General features: G+C 44.2%; 1 protein-coding gene across 1 annotated transcript in view; it reads left to right on the forward strand.

Moving 5' to 3' along the window:
* LOC120050286 (TLC domain-containing protein 4-B-like) overlaps positions 1–15,476 on the forward strand; it is a 16,375-nt gene extending 899 nt beyond the window's left edge. The window contains exons 2-6 of the mRNA XM_038996861.1: positions 1,896–1,985; positions 2,112–2,170; positions 3,429–3,523; positions 9,877–9,950; positions 14,583–15,476. Coding sequence (XP_038852789.1) covers positions 1,896–1,985; positions 2,112–2,170; positions 3,429–3,523; positions 9,877–9,950; positions 14,583–14,898 — 634 coding nt within the window. The 3' untranslated portion in view covers positions 14,899–15,476. The remainder of the gene's footprint in view (positions 1–1,895; positions 1,986–2,111; positions 2,171–3,428; positions 3,524–9,876; positions 9,951–14,582) is intronic.
* The last annotated feature ends 1,286 nt before the right edge of the window (positions 15,477–16,762 follow it).

The following is a 16,762-nucleotide window of genomic DNA, read 5'->3' on the forward strand; positions in this document are numbered from 1 at the left end:
ACTAGAGCATACAGGTCGCAGTGGTGGGTGGTATAAGGTGTTTTAGTAACAAAACAAATGGCACTATGATAAACTGCATCTAGTTTGCTGAGTAGAGAATTGGAAGCTATTTTGTAGATGACATCGCCGAAGTCGACGATCGGTAGGATAGTCAGTTTTACTAGGGTAAGTTTGGCGGCGTGAGTGAAGGAGGCTTTGTTGCGAAATAGAAAGCCGATTCTAGATTTGATTTTGGATTGGAGATGTTTAATATGAGTCACTACATACATGCTAATTTTGACAGTCTGCTATAAATTTATTATTGTTGTTAATTTGTCAATGCCTCAAGTCACCCAGGTGATTTCACAGGTCAATACACAGTTTAACTTCCCAGTTCATTACGCAGGTCATTACTCAGGTCGTTACACAGGTCATTACACAGGTCATTAGTCAGGTCATTAGTCAGGTCATTACTCAGGTCATTACTCAGGTCATTACTCAGGTCATGGTCATTACTCATGTCATTACTCAGGTTATTACTCAGGTCAGGTCATTACTCAGGTCATTACTCAGGTCATTACTCAGGTCAGGTCATTACTCAGGTCAGGTCGTTACTCAGGTCATTACTCAGGTCATTACTCAGGTCAGGTCGTTACTCAGGTCATTACTCAGGTCAGGTTGTTACTCAGGCCGTTACTCAGGCCGTTACTCAGGCCGTTACTCAGGCCGTTACTTAGGTCGTTACTCAGGTCGTTACTCAGGTCATTACTCAGGTCATTACTCAGGTCATTAGACTGACTGACTCTCTGCCGTCTGACTGACTGACTCTCTGCCGTCTGACTGATTGACTCTCTGCCATCGGACTGACTGACTCTCTGCCGTCTGACTGACTGACTCTCTGCCGTCTGACTGATTGACTCTCTGCCGTCTGACTGACTGACTCTCTGCCGTCTGACTGACTGACTCTCTGCCGTCTGACTGATTGACTCTCTGCCGTCTGACTGACTGACTCTCTGCCGTCTGACTGACTGACTCTCTGCCAGCTGACTGATTGACTGTCTGCCGTCGGACTGACTGACTCTCTGCCGTCTGACTGACTGACTCTCTGCCGTCTGACTGACTGACTCTCTGCCGTCTGACTGACTGACTCTCTGCCGTCTGACTGACTGACTCTCTGCCAGCTGACTGATTGACTGTCTGCCGTCGGACTGATTGACTCTCTGCCAGCTGACTGACTGACTCTCTGCCAGCTGACTGACTGACTCTCTGCCAGCTGACTGACTGACTCTCTGCCAGCTGACTGACTGACTCTCTGCCAGCTGACTGATTGACTGTCTGCCGTCGGACTGATTGACTCTCTGCCAGCTGACTGACTGACTCTCTGCCAGCTGACTGACTGACTCTCTGCCAGCTGACTGACTGACTCTCTGCCAGCTGACTGACTGACTCTCTGCCGTCTGACTGACTGACTCTCTGCCGTCTGACTGACTGACTCTCTGCCGTCTGACTGACTGACTCTCTGCCGTCTGACTGACTGACTCTCTGCCGTCTGACTGACTGACTCTCTGCCGTCTGACTGACTGACTCTCTGCCGTCTGACTGACTGACTCTCTGCCGTCTGACTGACTGACTCTCTGCCGTCTGACTGACTGACTCTCTGCCGTCTGACTGACTGACTGACTCTCTGGTATCTGACCGACTGACTGACTCTCTGGTATCTGACCGACTGACTGACTCTCTGGTATCTGACCGACTGACTGACTCTCTGGTATCTGACCGACCTGACTGACTCTCTGGTATCTGACCGACTGACTGACTCTCTGGTATCTGACCGACTGACTGACTCTGATATCTGACCGACTGACTCTCCTCCGACTGCCTGACTGACTCTCTGACCAGGTTTCTGTGTGTTTTAGGACGGTGTCCACACTTCATGCCCTGGTGGTAGGGTTCTTTTGCCTCTACATCCTGCTGTTTGACGACGCCGTCAATGAAGACCCTGTCTGGTGAGGACTCTGTTGCTTTGTTGTAGTGCGATGGTAGCACGGTGTTGTGTACATACTGTTACTGTATGTTATATAGAACCGTGCTGTAATGTGTTGACCGTTTTTCACATATTTTTCTGCCAACAGGGGAGATCCCACTCTTGTGAAGATAAATGTTGGCATGACAACAGGCTACCTCATATCTGGTGAGATCTCACTGACACACTTTAGTCGCATACACACTTTCACCGTTCCTCGTTCGCTACGGGCCGTCTTTCACCGTTCCTCGTTCGCTACGGGCCGTCTTTCACCGTTCCTCGTTCGCTACGGGCCGTCTTTCACCGTTCCTCGTTCGCTACGGGCCGTCTTTCACCGTTCCTCGTTCCCTACGGACCGTCTTTCACCGTTCCTCGTTCCCTACGGACCGTCTTTCACCGTTCCTCGTTCGCTACGGGCCGTCTTTCACCGTTCCTCGTTCGCTACGGGCCGTCTTTCACCGTTCCTCGTTCGCTACGGGCCGTCTTTCACCGTTCCTCGTTCGCTACGGACCGTCTTTCACCGTTCCTCGTTCGCTACGGGCCGTCTTTCACCGTTCCTCGTTCGCTACGGGCCGTCTTTCACCGTTCCTCGTTCGCTACGGGCCGTCTTTCACCGTTCCTCGTTCGCTACGGGCCGTCTTTCACCGTTCCTCGTTCGCTACGGGCCGTCTTTCACCGTTCCTCGTTCGCTACGGGCCGTCTTTCACCGTTCCTCGTTCGCTACGGGCCGTCTTTCACCGTTCCTCGTTCGCTACGGGCCGTCTTTCACCGTTCCTCGTTCGCTACGGGCCGTCTTTCACCGTTCCTCGTTCGCTACGGGCCGTCTTTCACCGTTCCTCGTTCGCTACGGGCCATCTTTCACCGTTCCTCGTTCGCTACGGGCCGTCTTTCACCGTTCCTCGTTCGCTACGGGCCGTCTTTCACCGTTCCTCGTTCGCTACGGGCCGTCTTTCACCGTTCCTCGTTCGCTACGGGCCGTCTTTCACCGTTTCTCGTTCGCTACGGGCCGTCTTTCACCGTTCCTCGTTCGCTACGGGCCGTCTTTCACCGTTCCTCGTTCGCTACGGGCCGTCTTTCACGGTTCCTCGTTCGCTACGGGCCGTCTTTCACGGTTCCTCGTTCGCTACAGACCGTCTTTCACCGTTCCTAGTTCGCTACAGACCGTCTTTCACCGTTCCTCGTTCGCTACAGACCGTCTTTCACCGTTCCTCGTTCGCTACGGGCCGTCTTGGCCATCTTTAGCCACATTTCGTCAACATTGGTTATCGGCATCGGGAACATCGGCTATTTCAGATTTGTTTTGTCCTTTTTGGCTGTACCAGAAAACTATTGTTGTTTAGTTGCGTTTCTGAACCCAGCTTTTTGTTCACCTGCTGCAGTATGTTCTCAGTTAACCCCTGTGTTGCTCTCTCCCCTTGTGTTCCAGATCTGCTGCTAATATTTTACTATTGGAAGGCGATAGGCGACAAGTTTTTTGTCGTGCACCACCTTGCTGCGCTGTATGCTTACTACTATGTACTGGTGAGTTCCCTATTGTCCAATAGCAGAGCATGTAGGCATGATGGGAAATATACAGCTGAAGGTGAACAGCTGTGTGACGGTGATGGCAGGGTGAGTGAGTGAGTGTCATGCTGTGTGATGCTGAACACAGGGCAGGGAGTGTGAGTGTCATGCTGTGTGATGCTGAACGCAGGGCAGGGAGTGTGAGTGTCATGCTGTGTGATGCTGAACGCAGGGAGGGTGAGTGAGTGTCATGCTGTGTGATGCTGAACGCAGGGCAGGGAGTGTGAGTGTCATGCTGTGTGATGCTGAACACAGGGCAGGGAGTGTGAGTGTCATGCTGTGTGATGCTGAACACAGGGCAGGGAGTGTGAGTGTCATGCTGTGTGATGCTGAACGCAGGGAGGGTGAGTGAGTGTCATGCTGTGTGATGCTGAACGCAGGGCAGGGAGTGTGAGTGTCATGCTGTGTGATGCTGAACGCAGGGCAGGGAGTGTGAGTGTCATGCTGTGTGATGCTGAACGCAGGGCAGGGAGTGTGAGTGAGTGTTAACAAGCTAACATAGCTTTGCTCCTGTTAGGTCCGCTAGGACTCTGCTAGTGAGAACATGTGACGTTAACCTACTGGCACTAATTTCACATGTTCTAAATGCCTCTCATTAGCTAGTCCTCAGCTGTTGAAAAGACAAGCAGGAAATCAGATTAGTATGAGGTCAAACTCTACTGTAGCCTTGGCTTTAGGATTCTGTGTTCAGTCACACAAATTAGATGTTGTTTTGGGGAGTTGATTATCTCTTGTTATGAAAAGGGTTGTTGTTATGGTACAAGAAGTATGTGCTATTTTGTGTTTAGGATGATCGTTAGCGATTAGTTTGAAAGAACATTTGATAGGTTTGATATTGTTGAGTTTCAGGTATGACCATGCTTCATCAGCACTGTCTTGTCAAGCATCTTGTCTCGATTGATTGGACAGTGACACAGAAGCTGGTTATAACCACTATAACAACTGGTTATAATGCTGAAACAGGTTGTAAACGAGTTATAACCACTGGTTATAATGCTGAGAGATTGTAAACTGGTTATAACCACTGGTTATAATGCTGAAACAGGTTGTAAACTGGTTATAACCACTGGTTATAATGCTGAAACAGGTTGTAAACTGGTTATAACCACTGGTTATAATGCTGAAACAGGTTGTAAACTGGTTATAACCACTGGTTATAATGCTGAAACAGGTTGTAAACTGGTTATAACCACTGGTTATAATGCTGAAACAGGTTGTAAACTGGTTATAACCACTGGTTATAATGCTGAAACAGGTTGTAAGCTGGTTAAAGCCACTATAACCACTAGTTATAATGCTGAAACAGGTTGTAAACTGGTTATAATGCTGAAACAGGTTGTATGCTGGTTATTACCACTATAACCACTAGTTATAATGCTGAAACAGGTTGTAAGCCCAGTCATCCAGGACACTGCTGTTCACCCTTGGTCTGTAGTCTTCCAGGTCACCTGGTTCTATAGCTCATGATTATGGCTATGATGACAGTGTTGGTATTTTTTGCATGGAATGCTTAGTGATGGTAGTGGCCGACACCCTCATTGCCTTTACCTTCCTCATCACCTTCCCAATTAAAGTCCTGCTTTTCTTTCACTGACCCCACAGCTGGACTGAGCTGAGCTGAGCATGCCTCCGTTCCTCCTGGCTTTCCCAGGTCTTAACAGTACTGTGTGTGCATGCCAAAACAACTTACTTCCCACTGTCTAACCACTGTCTCCTTTCTCTCACACTGCCCCACTATTTCCACAGCTTCTTCTCGCTTGTCTGTTATGGCAGAGGGCCCTTGAAAGCAACTGAAATGTTAATGATAACACTTTGCCATGTGTGATGCTTAAATGCGTCTCGTCTATGAATGTGTGCTCACTGCAATGCCCCATACTAGCTCTGTGAGGGCTCGCCTACTTAACGTCAAGCCTCAAGTGTCTCTGTTTTTAAGTAAAACATTTTATTTTTTTACCTTTATTTAACTAGACAAGTCAGTTAAGAACAAATTATTATTTACAATGACGGCCTAGGAACGGTGGGTTAACTGCCTTGTTCAGGAGCAGAACAACAGATGTTTACCTTGTCAGCTCGGGGATTTGATCCAGCAAACTTTCTGTTACTGGCCCAATGCTCTAACCACTAGGCTACCTGCCTCTAACCACTAGGCTACCTGCCTCTAACCACTAGGCTACCTGCCTCTAACCACTAGGCTACCTGCCTCTAACCACTAGGCTACCTGCCTCTAACCACTAGGCTACCTGCCTCTAACCACTAGGCTACCTGCCGCCTCTACACTCTAACCACTAGGCTACCTGCCTCTAACCACTAGGCTACCTGCCTCTAACCACTAGGCTACCCGCCTCTAACCACTAGGCTACCCGCCTCTAACCACTAGGCTACCTGCCTCTAACCACTAGGCTACCTGCCTCTAACCACTAGGCTACCTGCCTCTAACCACTAGGCTACCTGCCTCTAACCACTAGGCTACCTGCCTCTAACCACTAGGCTACCTGCCTTCCCAATAAGGCAAAGATAAGGCCTTGATTCAGGCCAACCCAAATCCTTAAACCTTTTTACAATAATTATGCCTTAGCATTGTATGCGAATTGTATTCCTACCCAACTGGATTAAATTATTACACTTGAAGCACAATAATGTACAGTATATGCATTGCAAAAGCTACCCTATCGGAGGTGCAATGCATTCCTATGTAAATGTATATATTTTTTTACCTTTCTTTCTAGAGACAGAAAGTCCATTATGTTAAAGCAACGGAGCAAAATGAATGGTGTTGAAAACAGCAATACTTCCATGTGGTTAAATTGTCTTGCTGCTACAACTGACAGGCGATCAGAAGGACAGATGACACGGTGGTTTAGGCCGTACTGTCACTGAAACATTCGTGACTGCTTAGTCTGGTCAACAGGAAGCACTTTCTCAACATAAAACCCTCATTAACTATCAAGTAAATCAATTAGTGTGATTTGTTTTTATATTGTTTTGTATCAAAGCTGGTATATGTGAGTATGTAGTTAATTCGGTGACTAGGCATATTGTTAGTTAAACCAGCTGTTCTATTGCAGGTTGTGTTCTGTTGTTATTATGTCATACTAGATCAGTGGAAAAACAATAAGGCTATACTCAGAACTTGTGGTCAAATAGCTTGCTAAACAAAGCAAATTAATTCATAGGCTAATATTTGATTGCTGTTTGAGTTCTAGAACTCATGCTAAACTATCAACGTTGGTTTTGGTTCTTTTTGTTGCTCGTAACTATAGTTACGCCTCACCCCTCTAATCTGTCTGTCTATCTTTATCCTTTGCTAACATGATTTCTTAAAATAATATAGGCCCACAATTACCAGCAAAACATTCAAGCAAAAAATTTAAAAAACGAACAAATTCAAATGAGGTTTTGTAGGATGTAAAACGTTCAGACCAGGGCTGACTCGTCTGGACTGAATACTTCCTGTCTTGTCTGCTACACTGACCAGATCTGACCTATCTCTCCAGTAACAGTATGGACCTACCAGTATCTAGAGGTATTAGCATAGAGATGCTGGGAAAGTTAATATCCTCTCTGGTATAGACTTGAAGCAAATGCTTTGTGTCCTAACACTTCCATATCTTGAGAGTGAGTACATGCCATTTATGAACTTTTGTTCTAAGGTAAGTTTCCCCTTTTGGTGTGTGCTATTTGGATAATTGTAGCCTGTCTTAGGCCTGAAATAAATAACATATGAGAGAGAGAGAGAGAGAGAGAGACCCTTAACTGCTGCTCATGTGAGGGTATTAATGGCCTATAGGTCTGATACAGTACCGTCCTATAACAGCATTTAAATATACACTAAGCATGGCTCTTATACAGTGCATTTGGAAAGTATTCAGACCCCTTGACATTTTCCACATTCTGTTACATTACAGCCTTATTCTAAAATTGATTAAATAAAAATAAAATCATCATCAATCTACACACAATACCCCATAATGACAAACCAAAAACTGAAGTATCACATTTACATAATTATTCAGACCCTTTACTCAGTACTTTGTTTAAGCACATTTGGCAGCGATTACAGCCTTGTGTCTTCTTGGGTATGATGCTACAAGCTTGGCACACCTGTATTTGGGGAGTTTCTCACATTCTTCTCTGCAGATCCTCTCAAGATCCTCTCAAGCTCTGTCAGGTTGGATGGGGAGCGTCGCTGCACAGCTGCAAACAGAGATGTTTGATCGGGTTCAAGTCCGGGCTCAGGCTGGGCCACTCAAGGACATTCAGAGACTTGTCCAGAAGCCTCTACTGCGTTGTCTTGGCTGTGTGCTTAGGGTCGTTGTCCTGCTGGATGGTGAACCTTCACCCCAGACTGAGGTCCTGAGCATGCTGGAGCAGGTTTTCATCAAGGATCTCTCTGTATTTTGCTCTGTTCATCTTTCCCTCGATCCTGACTAGTCCCCAAGTCCCTGCCGCTGAAAAACATCCCCACAGCATGATGCTTCCACCACCATGCTTCACCATAGGGATGGTGCCAGGTTTCCTCTAGACGTGACACTTGACATTCAGGCCAAAAAGTTCTATCAGAGCAGAGAATCTTGTTTCTCATGGTCTGAGAGTCTTTAGGTGCCTTTTGGCAAACTCCAAGTGGGCTGTCATGTGCCTTTTACTGAGGAGTGGCTTCCGTCTGGCCACTCTACCATAAATGCCTGATTGGTGGAGTGATGCAGAGATGGTTGTCCTTCTGGAAGGTTCTCCCATCTCCACAGAGGAACTCTGGAGCTCTGTCAGAGTGACCATCGGGTTCTTGGTCGCCTCCCTGACCAAGGCCCTTCTCCCATGATTGCTCAGTTTGGCCGGGCGGCCAGCTCTAGGAAGAGTCTTGGTGGTTCCAAACTTCTTCCATTTAAGAATGATAGAGGCCACTTTGTTATTGGGGACCTTCAACGCTGCAGACATTTTTTGATACCCTTCCCCAGATCTGTGGCTCGACACAATCCTGTCTCGGAGCTCAACGCACAATTCCTTCAACCCCATGGCTTGGTTTTTCCTCTGACATGCACTGTCAACTGTGTGACCTTATACAGACAGGTGTGTGCCTTTCTTGAATCATGTCCAATCAATTGAATTTACCGCAGGTGGACTCCAATCAAGTTGTAAAAACATCTCAAGGATGATCAATGGAAACAGGAAGCACCTGAGCTCAATTTCGAGTCTCATAGCAAAGGGTCTGAATACTTATGTAAATAATGTATTTCTGTTTGTTTTTTTGTATAAATTTGCAAACATTTCTAAAACCTTGTTTTCGCTTTGTCATTATGGGGTATTGTGTGTAGATTGATGGGAACAAATTTTAACATTTTTAGAATGCAATTTAACAAAATGTGGGAGAAGTCAAAGGGGCTGAATACTTTCCGAGTGCACTGGGCTAATCATGGCTAATCATGGCTAATCATTGCACATTTGGCTAGTGGCTGAATGTCTACTTGTAAAATGCTGGCTGTATGCGCACACTATGTTAGCAGTGGTGCTATCCTATTCACGTTTTGTGTGAAGGGATTGTAATTTAGCTGTTTCACTGGCAAAACTCACCCTTTTCAATGAGTGACACCCTTTTCAACTTCACGTGGTCTTTCGGTACCGAAGCCTCATAGCTGTTCTCATAGCTGTTCTCATCTCAAATATACCCTAAATCATATGAATGGGTTTATTAGGGTCTACTGGAGATGAAATAGAACAACCGATTTAAATGGATAAATCCTTCAGAAGTTAGCTGAGTCTCCTGAGGGATGAGACTTTTCTGTTTGATCTGAAAAATAGAAGAAGAGCCGACCTATATTCAGAAAGTGATATCAATTATTTAATTTTAGATCTGAAAATGTCTCCTTAATCTCAGCTTTGGTTCAGCACTGACAGATCAAAAGGTCTCTTCACCAAGATATCTGTAGCAGAGTTATAACCCTCACGTGTACAGTATGTAATACCAAGTCTGTTTGAGAGTACTTGTTTTCCCCCCGCTTGTTATTGCCGTTGGAAAATACATTTATCTTAATATTGAGTGATCATGAAATGTACGTTTTATGCCCTGAAAAGTTCAGTATGGTAAAAGTGAAATCTTAACACCCCCCCCCCCCCCCCCCCCCAAAACAAATGAATTATCACATGCCTTGTGTTCTTTTGTTATTGACGATGGATTATTAATCTTTCTGTGCACAAACGGTGTGAAGGCCGCACTTTAACCATACTGATGTGATGTTTGACCAAATGAAAGCATTTTGACTCCCTTTCTTTCCTGTTTCATTGTTTCTTTCCGTTTTCTTTTTACCTTGTTCCTCCAGGGACACGGAATGTTGCCTTATTTTGCTAACTTCCGTCTGCTTGCAGAGTTCTCCACGCCGTGTGTGAACCAGCGGTATGTATAAGATGTACTGTATATTAACACATTTATTATGTCTTTGGTAGCTACCACCCACACTGAGACCTTGAACTTTTTTTAAAACCTTATTTTCACTAGGCTTGTCAGTTAAGAACAAATTCTTATTTACAATGACGACCTACCGGGGAACAGTGGGTTAACTGCCTTGTTCAGGGGCAGAACGACAGACTTTTACCTTGTCATTCAGGGGATTCGATCCAGCAACCTTTTGGTTACTGGCCTGCCGCCCCAGCTTAGACAGGGCAGTGACAGAGACCTTGCAAAGCAGCTGCTGAAAAAATAAACTCTGTTAACCCTCATACTACCAACATATTTTACATATATGAACTACCAACGGGGGTCATTTTGACCCCAAGAAGAAACTATTGGAAAAAGCAACAATCCTAGCAAACTATCAACTTCATTCTTATCAAAACATCAATAAACATGTAAATAATGTCCTGAAATAAAAGGTTACCAAAACAGACTGTTCTTTTACCAAAATTACAGTTAATTAGAATATTCTGTAAAACGAAAATATAAATTTTTCCCTTAAATAATGTGTAGCTTTTTTTACCAAAGTACAATCCACATAAGTACAACAAAAAAAACATATTTATGGTCATTTGATTGTAATACACTTACATTTTTTGAAGTAAATACACATTTTGTCATATTTATGTTGTAAAAAAAAACGACTGCCATTAAAAAAAAAATGGGTGAAAAAAGTGCCTCAAAAGTGATTAATCCATTGATCTTGAGAGACAGTGTACAACAATTATTAACTTACCCCAAAGCCAGTATTATCATTGCTGCTAGTGAAACAAAGGGAGAGGTTGGGCCTGTGGCAGGAACAATGGGAGAGGTTGGGCCTGTGGCAGGAACAATGGGAGAGGTTGGGCCTGTGGCAGGAACAATGGGAGAGGTTGGGCCTGTGGCAGGAACAATGGGAGAGGTTGGGCCTGTGGCAGGATGCTTAAAAAAACATGCCTAAATCCTCATTTCAAACCAAATAGCAACCCAAATATCCTAACAAGTTGCACATGTAGAATATTGGAGGAATTCTGGTATTTATATAATCTTTCCCGTGAAATATATTTTTTTCAGAGAAGTCAAATCAAACTTTATTTGTCACATGCGCCGAATACAACAAGTGTAGACCTTTACCGAATACAACAAGTGTAGACCTTTACCGAATACAACAAGTGTAGACCTTACCGAATACAACAAGTGTAGACCTTTACCGAATACAACAAGTGTAGACCTTACCGACTACAACAAGTGTAGACCTTACCGACTACAACAAGTGTAGACCTTACCGACTACAACAAGTGTAGACCTTACCGACTACAACAAGTGTAGACCTTACCGACTACAACAAGTGTAGACCTTACCGACTACAACAAGTGTAGACCTTACCGACTACAACAAGTGTAGACCTTACCGACTACAACAAGTGTAGACCTTATCGAATACAACAAGTGTAGACCTTATCGAATACAACAAGTGTAGACCTTATCGAATACAACAAGTGTAGACCTTTACCGAATACAACAAGTGTAGACCTTTACCGAATACAACAAGTGTAGACCTTATCGAATACAACAAGTGTAGTCCTTATCGAATACAACAAGTGTAGTCCTTATCGAATACAACAAGTGTAGTCCTTACCAAATACAACAAGTGTAGACCTTACCAAATACAACAAGTGTAGACCTTATCGTGAAATGCTTACTCACAAGCCCTTAGCCAACAGTGCAGTTCTAGAAGAGTTAAGAAAATATTTACCAAATAAACTATAAAAAATTATAAAAAGTAACACAATAAAATACCAATAACGAGGCTATATACAGGAGGTACCGGTACCGAGTCATTGCGAGTCATTGCGCGGGGGTACAGGTTAGTTGAGGTCATTTGTACATGTAGGGAGGGGTGAAGTGACTATGCATAGATTATAAACAGTGAGTAGTGTACAAAACAAATGGAGGGGTGGGGGTCAGTATGATAGTCCGGTGGCCATTTGATTAACTGTTCAGCAGTCTTATGGCTTGGGGATAGAAGCTGTTAAGGAGCCTTTTGGTCCTAGACTTGGCGCTCCGGTACCGCTTGCCATGCGGTAGTAGAGAGAACAGTCTATGACTATGGTGACTGCAGTCTCTGACAATTTTATGGGCACCGCCTATTATATAGGTCCTGGATGGTGATTATGATTTTCATATATTGATTTTACTGGACATGTTTTATGTTCACATGTGTGAAAGATGTGTTGTTTGAATCCTGGCCCAGAGTTACACTTCAGTTTGCTCCTCCTTTACATCGTTGTACTGACTGTGTCTTTCTTTACATCGTTGTACTGACTGTGTCTTTCTTTACATCGTTGTACTGACTGTGTCTTCCTTTACATCGTTGTACTGACTGTGTCTTCCTTTACATCGTTGTACTGACTGTGTCTTCCTTTACATCGTTGTACTGACTGTGTCTTCCTTTACATCGTTGTACTGACTGTGTCTTCCTTTACATCGTTGTACTGACTGTGTCTTTCTTTACATCGTTGTACTGACTGTGTCTTTCTTTACATCGTTGTACTGACTGTGTCTTTCTTTACATCGTTGTACTGACTGTGTCTTCCTTTACATCGTTGTACTGACTGTGTCTTCCTTTACATCGTTGTACTGACTGTGTCTTCCTTTACATCGTTGTACTGACTGTGTCTTCCTTTACATCGTTGTACTGACTGTGTCTTTATTTACATCGTTGTACTGACTGTGTCTTTCTTTACATCGTTGTACTGACTGTGTCTTTCTTTACATCGTTGTACTGACTGTGTCTTTATTTACATCGTTGTACTGACTGTCTTCCTTTACATCGTTGTACTGACTGTGACTTTCTTTACATCGTTGTACTGACTGTGTCTTTATTTACATCGTTGTACTGACTGTCTTCCTTTACATCGTTGTACTGACTGTGACTTTCTTTACATCGTTGTACTGACTGTCTTTCTTTACATCGTTGTACTGACTGTGACTTCCTTTACATCGCTGTACTGACTGTGTCTTCCTTTACATCGTTGTACTGACTGTGACTTTCTTTACATCGTTGTACTGACTGTGTCTTCCTTTACATCGTTGTACTGACTGTGTCTTTCTTTACATCGTTGTACTGACTGTGTCTTCCTTTACATCCTTGTACTGACTGTGTCTTTCTTTACATCGTTGTACTGACTGTGACTTTCTTTACATCGTTGTACTGACTGTGTCTTTCTTTACATCGTTGTACTGACTGTGTCTTCCTTTACATCGTTGTACTGACTGTGTCTTCCTTTACATCGTTGTACTGACTGTGTCTTCCTTTACATCGTTGTACTGACTGTGACTTTCTTTACATCGTTGTACTGACTGTGTCTTTCTTTACATCGTTGTACTGACTGTGACTTTCTTTACATCGTTGTACTGACTGTGACTTTCTTTACATCGTTGTACTGACTGTGACTTTCTTTACATCGTTGTACTGACTGTGTCTTCCTTTACATCGTTGTACTGACTGTGTCTTCCTTTACATCGTTGTACTGACTGTGTCTTCCTTTACATCGTTGTACTGACTGTGTCTTCCTTTACATCGTTGTACTGACTGTGTCTTCCTTTACATCGTTGTACTGACTGTGTCTTCCTTTACATCGTTGTACTGACTGTGACTTTCTTTACATCGTTGTACTGACTGTGTCTTTCTTTACATCGTTGTACTGACTGTGTCTTCCTTTACATCGTTGTACTGACTGTGTCTTCCTTTACATCGTTGTACTGACTGTGTCTTCCTTTACATCGTTGTACTGACTGTGACTTTCTTTACATCGTTGTACTGACTGTGACTTTCTTTACATCGTTGTACTGACTGTCTTTCTTTACATCGCTGTACTGACTGTGACTTTCTTTACATCGTTGTACTGACTGTGACTTTCTTTACATCGTTGTACTGACTGTGACTTTCTTTACATCGTTGTACTGACTGTGACTTTATTTACATCGTTGTACTGACTGTGTCTTTATTTACATCGTTGTACTGACTGTGTCTTTATTTACATCGTTGTACTGACTGTGTCTTTATTTACATCGTTGTACTGACTGTGACTTTCTTTACATCGTTGTACTGACTGTGTCTTCCTTTACATCGTTGTACTGACTGTGTCTTTCTTTACATCGTTGTACTGACTGTGTCTTTCTTTACATCGTTGTACTGACTGTGTCTTCCTTTACATCGTTGTACTGACTGTGTCTTTCTTTACATCGTTGTACTGACTGTGTCTTTCTTTACATCGTTGTACTGACTGTGTCTTTCTTTACATCGCTGTACTGACTGTGTCTTTCTTTACATCGCTGTACTGACTGTGACTTTATTTACATCGTTGTACTGACTGTGACTTTATTTACATCGTTGTACTGACTGTGTCTTCCTTTACATCGTTGTACTGACTGTCTTTATTTACATCGTTGTACTGACTGTGACTTTATTTACATCGTTGTACTGACTGTGTCTTCCTTTACATCGTTGTACTGACTGTCTTTATTTACATCGTTGTACTGACTGTGTCTTTCTGACTGTGGCATCGTTGTACTAACTGTGTCTTTCTTCCAGGTGGTTCTTTGAAGTGTTAGGTTACCCCAAGTCCTCCAAGCCCAACATCGCTAACGGGATGGCAATGGCTCTGGTCTTCTTCCTGGTTCGCATCGCCGTCATGCCCCTCTACTACAGCCGCATGTGGTCCGTGTACGGCACCGAAGCCTTTTTCCGCGTCCCGCCGGAAGGCCGCGCTGCCTGGATCATCTCCAGCGTCTCGCTGGATGTCATGAACGTCATGTGGATGCATAAGATCGCCCGCGGCTGCTACAAGGTCATGTGCTCGGCCCGACGGCACACAGTGGAGACACGAGAGAATGGAAAGACTGACTAAGAAGCAAGAGGGATGGTTGATGTAATGGGTAGGGGAAACCCATTGAACCACTGTCCCCTTTTTTAGTGCACAATTGAATTAGTACCTGACTGTTTCAGGGTCAACTAGAAAAAGCCAAGTCTCACACGGACTGAATTTTATTCTAGATGACGGCACATTTTTGCTCCCCTTTTGAGATTGGAGCATTGTGCTGGATGTGGACAAAGGGACAATAACTGGGGCAGTGGTTGTAGAAACTGTTAGCATCACTTTCTGTGCATTGTATCACAAAACAGCATGTCTGGGATGACGTATCTGTTTTTCCCCCAACACTTCACCAAGTCAAAACGTTTACTGCTTGTTCCCGACCGTAGACTCAATGTGTGATGCTCATGTGCTCTCCAGAGTAACTTGAAGCCCCTCACTTAATGTTGCTTTTTTTAATATTCTGGTTGTCTGAATCCCGTAGGTTATTGATTTACATTTTGAACACAGAGGAATTAATTGTTGTTCAAATGGTGAGTACAAATAATATAACAGTTTTTGAAAAACAGTTTTTTGGGACGAAACCAACCCAACTAACCCAAATAACCCAACCAACCCAATCAACCGAACTAACCCAACCAACCCAATCAACCGAACTAACCCAACCAACCCAATCAACCGAACTAACCCAACCAACCCAATCAACCGAACTAACCCAACCAACCCAATCAACCGAACTAACCCAACCAACCCAATCAACCCAACTAACCCAACCAACCCAACTAACCCAAATAACCCAACCAACCCAATCAACCGAACTAACCCAACCAACCCCCCAAAAAACACCAACCCGAATAACCCATGCAAGAAATCTTTTTGTAATTGTGTCATTAAAAATCTGCTGTCTGTCTGCTGAGGCAGGGAAGGGTGTAGCGTCTTCCTGTTTCAACCCAAACTGACTGTCTGAACACTGGATGGACATCTAGTGCAATCAAACCTATATCCAAGACGAGTGAGTTCAACTGAAAGAAACTTCTCAGTGAGACACTCTGATATAGAGACAGACACCTGGCTCAAAGAATACAGACAGACCCCTGGCTCAAAGAATACAGACAGACCCCTGGCTCAAAGAATACAGACAGACCCCTGGCTCAAAGAATACAGACAGACCTCCTGGCTCAAAGAATACAGACAGACCCCTGGCTCAACGACAGACAGACGGACCCCTGGCTCAACGACAGACAGACGGACCCCTGGCTCAACGACAGACAGACCCCTGGCTCAAAGAATACAGACAGACCTCCTGGCTCAAAGAATACAGACAGACAGACCCCTGGCTCAAAGAATACAGACAGACAGACCCCTGGCTCAAAGAATACAGACAGACAGACCCCTGGCTCAAAGAATACAGACAGACAGACCCCTGGATCAACGACAGACAGACCCCTGGATCAACGACAGACAGACGGACCCCTTGTTCAAATGGAGTGAGGCCTCCTATGGGCCACTCTCTCTCTGGGGAAAGTTAAAGTAGAAATGTATAAATGGATTCCTTGCATTTGTCCAGCCGGGTTCGATTTAGGAGGACTTTGGTTCTAAATATTCATGTTGATATTTTTGTTTTAATCAAAAATGGGACTGATGTGGGTACACTTTGCTGATTATGCCATAGGATATGTCATGCTGCTTGCTCGTCTGACCAAAAGGATGTCGAAAGGGAAACTTTGAGAATGTGTGAGTTGAAGCGATAGGGAAATGCATGGTGAGAGTTGTCAGCTGGATTCTGACATTTCCTCTCAGATTTTATTTGCTCAGATGATATAAGACGTGTGACCTTTTTGTCTTCAACATTTCGATAATTTATTCGAGTTTGAATACCATAATCATGGTAACAAGTTGT

This window comes from Salvelinus namaycush, chromosome 7 (genome assembly GCF_016432855.1).
Source record: "Salvelinus namaycush isolate Seneca chromosome 7, SaNama_1.0, whole genome shotgun sequence".
Classification (NCBI taxonomy): Eukaryota; Metazoa; Chordata; class Actinopteri; order Salmoniformes; family Salmonidae; genus Salvelinus; species Salvelinus namaycush.